At 38.2% G+C, this 6400-nt stretch overlaps 1 protein-coding gene across 1 annotated transcript; it reads right to left on the reverse strand.

The window, feature by feature from the left end:
• Positions 1-4724, reverse strand: LOC116164833. The gene is made up of 2 exons (XM_031479058.1): positions 4634-4724; positions 1-4580 (listed from the first exon to the last, which is right to left on the reverse strand). The coding sequence occupies exon 2, from the start codon at positions 4033-4035 to the stop codon at positions 247-249; it is 3789 nt and encodes a 1262-aa protein (XP_031334918.1). The 5' UTR covers positions 4036-4580; positions 4634-4724; the 3' UTR covers positions 1-246.
• Between the last annotated feature and the right edge of the window lie 1676 nt (positions 4725-6400).

Raw genomic sequence — 6400 nt, forward strand, 5'->3', positions numbered from 1 at the left:
CCGGCAGTGACCCAAACACGTTCGCGAATTGCGGCTAACATTTGCTGAGGTCCAGCATGCATTAAACGTATATGTTCACGTGCGAATATTAATTTAGCTAGTCTATGACATTTGTCAAAGCTATATTTTGAATTACTTAGACGGCCTCCAACACGTATTAGACCCTTAGAGTCCAAGAATGGGGTCAAACTTTGAATGTGACTAGTTGATTTTATTGGTTTGCTTTGTTTGAGCTGCTTGATTTCATTAGTGAATGACACATTTTGGGCAATTTTTATTAAACCAAAAGAATGCGCCTTTAATTTCAGCAGCACGCAACGGTCCAGTGAGACCTTCCTCCCTTGGTTTAAGGCTATTATTTTTAAATCTGAGGCAGTATGCCACAATCCGCTCCATCTTACTAAGATCGGAGTACTTGTCAAAATCAAATGACGACGAACAGGTTGAAATATGTGTTTTTGTCACTACTTTAAATTCTGGTAAACTGGGAGTACTCTCATTAGAAATAGGCCAAACAGTTGAATCTTCAGAAAGCCACGATGGACCATGCCACCATAGGTTTGATTCCAGCAATTCATTTGGTGTCACCCCGCGGGATAACAAATCTGCTGGATTTGTTTTTGTTGAAATGTGCTTCCATTTAATATTTGGAGCAATCTCCTGAATTTCGGCGACTCGATTACAAACAAATGTTTTTAACAAACTTGGTGAGGTCTTTAACCAACCCAATACAATCGTTGAGTCAGACCAGTAAGTACAAGAGTCAAACGTTATATCTAAGTTTTCATAAACAACTTTTCCCAAAATTGTCAACATGACAGCTCCACACAGCTCGAGTCTTGGCACGGTCAACGGTTTGATTGGAGCAACCTTACCCTTTGCGCACAATAACCTAGTCGTGATTTCATCGTTATGATCTATAGAACGTATGTAAATACATGCTCCATAAGCATTTGTGGAGGCATCGCAGAAACCGTGCATTTCTATTCTTTTTGGATTTTTACAAATGGCATGTCTTGGTACCCTTAAGTTATTTAATATAGGCAATTGTTCCCTAAATCGAGACCACCTTTCAAACAAAGCATTAGAAACGGATTCGTCCCAGTCTAATTTTTCGCGCCAAAGATCTTGAAGTACGATCTTTGCCGAAATAGTACAGGCACCTAAAAGTCCCAAAGGGTCAAAAATTTGAGCTGTTTCAGAGAGAATTATTCTCTTTGTGACCTTACGTTGTTGAGAATGCGATATTTTGAACGTTAAACTATCTGTTTTACCCGACCACATCAGACCAAGAGTCTTGATGTTTTCATTTGAACCAACATTGAGAACATTCGGGTGTTTATCACTTAGCTTTATGCCACTTAGAACTTCGGGTTCGTTTGAAATCCACTTCCGCAAAGCGAAACAACCGGTGGCTAGAATTTTGGGAAGAGTATTACAAAGATATTTAGCCTTTTCTAAATCATCTGTACTGGTCAACAAGTCATCGACGTAAAAATCATTTTTTATAATCTTGGCAATGTCTGGGTTCGAAATTTCGTTCTCCATACCTATTTGAATTAAACTTCTAATGGCTAAGAAAGACGCAGACGACGTGCCATACGTCACTGTGTTTAGATTGTATTGTTTTATTGATTCGGTGGGGTCTGGTCTCCATAATATCATTTGCAACTGCCGTTGCTCAGGGTTAATTAGCACTTGGCGGTACATTTTTTCGATGTCCGCAGAAATTGCATACTGTCCCTTTCTAAACCATAGCAAAATTGATATTAAATCTGGTTGTATTGTAGGTCCCACCATTTGCAAGTCATTTAACGAAAAACCAGATGTACTGCTTGCTGAGCCGTCAAATACGACTCTCAGTTTTGTGGATACACTTTCCTCTTTCAAAACTCCGTGATGCGGAAGATAGAAAGAAGCCTCGTTTGGTTTGGGTTGAGCAATTGACATATGACCTAGTTTTTCATATTCAGACATAAAATTATGGTAACGATCCTTTAAAATTTGGTTATTTTGTAGTTTTCGCTCTAATGCAAGAAACCTCTTTTTTGCTTGTTCAAAAGAGTCACCTAATTTATCCGCGGTTTCCTTTAAAGGAATGGATACCACAAAACGGCCATCATATTCTCTTCTCGTGGTTTGTTTATAATGCGCTTCGCAAGCCTTTTCTTCTAATGACAATGTGCGCGTTTCTGACACCTTTTCGATTTCCCAAAACCTACTTAATTGATTTTGCACGTCATTAATTTTACTGAAATTGCAGCGCGATTGCTTAGCAAAACTAGTTGAAATGGGCCCTGACACCAACCAACCAAATTTACTCTTTTGAAGCGTGGGCAGATTATGTCCCAAATTTATTTGACCTATACAGAGCAGATTCCAAAAATGACTAGCGCCAATAAGTATTTCAATATTTCCTGGCTTGTGGAATGCCGGGTCAGCCAGCTTAAGGTTTTGAGGAATGTTTATATTTGATAAATTAATGTTATGGCTTGGTAAGGAGCTTGTTATTTTATCAATAACAAGGCATGATAACTTTAGCTCAGAGCTATTATAGTGCGATTGAATTTGTACATCACATTTCATTTGAACGGGCGATTCTGACTCGCTTATCCCGATTATAGTCATGTCAATTTTGCTTGTTTGAATCTTTAATTTCTTGCACAAATCTGAGGTTATAAAACATGATTGAGAACCAGAGTCTAATAAGACTTTAGCTGTGCGCACTTTACCACAAGAACCAAACACCTTCACGGATGCTGTTGGCAACAACACTTGCGCTGTGTTGGCAGAGAACGCCGCGACTAGTTGTGAGTTCTCATCTTCAGGAGCGATTTTGACCTCTTCATGCAAAAGTGTATTATGCCGTTTGTGGCATTTATTGCACAGATATTTTGATTGGCAGCTACTGATAAAGTGACCCTTTTTTAAACAGAGGATACATATTCTAAGAGATTTAACCTTTTCCTGCCTATCCTTTACAGAGAGTTTCAGAAAGCTGTCACATGACCAAATCGCATGAGAATTTTTGCATACCACGCAGGACTCCTGCTTGGTTACTAGTGATCTGGATTTTACCGTTTCTTGATTTTTGTGTTTTTGCTTGGCCTCTACGGTTTCTAATAAATCTGATTTTTCTTTCAAAAATTCGTAGAGGTGGTTAAAACTAGGCATATCGATTTTTTTTGTATGTTTTTCCCATTCGCGCATGGTCATAGAATCTAATTTTGAGGTGACTAAATATATGATTAAAGTCTCTCCCAAAGTTTCGGAAGAAGTTAAACTCTTTATGTTGGCCAAATGTTTTGACACTGAATCTAATAAATTTCTTATTTTCATAGAGGATTCCTTTTGGATGGACTCTAAATTAAACAAAGATTTCACATGATTGTGAATCAACACCTTTTCACTGTTATACCGTTCTTGCAGTCTGGTCCACGCGAGAGTATAGTTTGTTGTACTAAATTTAATAGATTCTATTACCCTTGCCGCGTCGCCTTCTAAACTTGCCTTCAGGTAATGAAATTTTTGTGCCTCGTCTAAATTCGCATTTTCCTCTATTAAACTTACATAGAGATCCCGAAATTCAAGCCAATTTTCGCTTTTCCCGTCAAATTTCGGCAGTTTAATTGTCGGTAATTTAATAGAATTTTTAACGGAACGAGCACTAGACGCAATAGAATTCGCGACGGAATTTGCCGGTGAACCGCGAGAGGAGAGCCCTCTGTCAGTATCTATAATTTTACTTAATAAACAATCGGCCTTAGCCGTGGCCTCAAAGAATTTTTGCTGGAAGTCTTCCAATTCCTTCAATTCCGCCTCGGCTTCATTTGCTTCGGAATAAATGTTGCCAAGATTCATTTCAAATTGATCTAGCAGCGGTTCAATCAGCGGTAAACGCCGTTGAATATTAGCTGCGCTAACATCATCAATAATTTCACCTGCTTTTACCTTTGCATCAATTTCGTTTATAAAGTTCGTAAACACGGTCAATTTGCCTTTTATAATAGCGCGTTGTTTTTTAGACACATCCATTTTTTTTTTTATTTGCAATTTGTTTTGATTGATTATGAATACCCAGTACAAATATGAAATATTAAAATATTTATGACAACAATGAATAATGCCCTTCTTTTAACACCTTAATTAGGTAGATAATAACACCTAATTAATTATTATATTTTGCTTTTTAATTTAACTGGTCAATGACCCTCGCTTTGTTGTTTTGTTGTACCTACACGCTACACGCATTAAAAAATCAATGGTCCCTAATTAAAAAAATCCTGTATGCGCTCTTACTAGTTGCTTGTCAATATTATTATTGGTTGATCAAAATGATTTGATTAAATTTATTGACAAATTGAGATTTGAGCTAGGAATAAGGAATATTGGGAACTCACCCAGATAGTTTTACGATATGTGCGTATGCGATTTCTCATGAATAGAGCTGATGTCATCTACCTGCATTCCTTAGTTTTTGCGCCAAACAGTGCAGCTCATTATCAACGGATGGGACGTTACCATTCCATCTTTTACTTGGAACACTGAGGGGAAGCCGCATGCGAATATCACGTCAACAGCTAAAATTGATAACACATTTGATTTTTCTTCTGTTATATCCGGCTCGAAGGACCAATGTTTTGCCCTTAAATAGAGTGGACTGTATTACTTGTTACTTTCGGTAAAAACGAATGGCTTCTCGAAGATATAAAAACAACCTTCCTGCTAACATGCTTTATTGCAACTGCGTGCTCGTCCTCCCTCTCTCCATGCGCAAGAAAACACAAAACTATACATTCACTTCCTTAACAACTTTCTTAGGACCCTCGAAAATGGCTCTCACGTAATTTTAGGTGGGGATTTCAATTGCACGCTAGATCCAACAAGAGATCGCGATGGCTCCTATGACCGATATCCAGATGTTGCGCCATTATTAGAAAACATTCTGGGAAGGGCGGGAATGCACGATTGCTGGAACATTTTTAACCCCAATAAGGGTGGATTTACCTTCTGTACGAAGGGACATCAAACCGCAGCTCGTTTAGACAGACTATACGTCTCAACCCATCTAATTAGACCTTTGATCGCTACTACGTTGCACACCAGCTTTTCGGACCATTTCTCATTATCTGCTGCATTTAGAACAGAAGCAGGCTACTCTCCGCCTCCTTACTGGAAATTTAATGACTTATTGTTACAAGACAGTAACTTCACTGACTTGATGAAAACGTTTCTCGCTATTGAAGTCAAGCACGTAAACAACTCGAACATCCTGATGTGGTGGGAGCGGTTAAAACTGAAAATCAAGGAAGTAACTATATTATATATGAGACAAAACAAGCAAAAAGCTCACTCCGAGCTCCAGTCGTTACAAAGAATGTTACAAGCCACACTTTTCGACGAACATCTTAATCCCGTAACACGAAACGAACAACTAGCTACCGTTATTAAGCACTCTCAGGCCGCTTACTTCAGGGCAGCTGAAAAACAACTGGCAGCTTCAAAATTTAACAGCTTAATCATGTCCGACCAACCAACTGTAGACCAGGCTGAGGCATAACAACACAATTGCTCAAGACCCACAAACGCTATGCTCAATTGTAGTATCATACTACACCAAAGTACATGCGAGTAAAGGCATCAGAGTGAACAGGTCAAGTTGACTTTATGAAAATCTCACCACGCTTAGTAATGCGGATAGAGACAGCGTTCAACATGGTTTTACTTTGGAAGAGTTACAGAGCGCCCTCTCGTCGTTAAACAAAAACAGCGCTCCTGGACTGGACGGGTTAACTCCAGCGTTTTACATTTATTTTTGGGAGGTATTAAAAAACGCGTACCATATAATGATTAAAGCAGCCCTCATCAGTAAGAAACTGCCTAGCTCAACAACGAAAGCTGTTGTAACTCTATTACCAAAAAAAGGTGATCTATTGGAGTTAAACAATTGGCGTCCAATATCCATCTTATCAACAGACTATAAGATAATCGCAAAGGCAATTTCAAAAAGATTATCTACAGTTATTAATAAACTTGTACATGCAGATCAAAGCTACTCAATCCCCAATAGGACAATGTATGACTGTAACATAGATCATCAATATCTGTTTCATATTTTGAAAATTATGAATTTAGGCGCTTTCTTAGTGGACGCAGTCAAGTTTTAAGGTATCAAAATATCCCAAATTGTTTTTCTTACGGTATCCTACTGTACTTGACTGAAAAGATGAAGTTTAATTATTAATAATAATAAACTGTTATGCACATTTATGGCATTTATCAATTCCTTAATTTATGACGATGTTGACTGCGATTTCAGAAAAAAATAGTATGTGTACCTCGTAGTGAAAGCAAATTCCCGAACTCTAATTCTAGTTGGCTTCGGCTATTGTAGTCCGGG

The sequence above is a fragment of the Photinus pyralis genome, unplaced genomic scaffold (assembly GCF_008802855.1).
Source record: "Photinus pyralis isolate 1611_PpyrPB1 unplaced genomic scaffold, Ppyr1.3 Ppyr1.4_LG2, whole genome shotgun sequence".
Classification (NCBI taxonomy): domain Eukaryota; kingdom Metazoa; phylum Arthropoda; class Insecta; order Coleoptera; family Lampyridae; genus Photinus; species Photinus pyralis.

What these genes read in the sequence shown, in the direction of transcription:
- LOC116164833 (XM_031479058.1), bottom strand. Translation starts at nt 4,035, where the DNA reads ATGGATGTGTCTAAAAAACAACGCGCTATTATAAAAGGCAAATTGACC.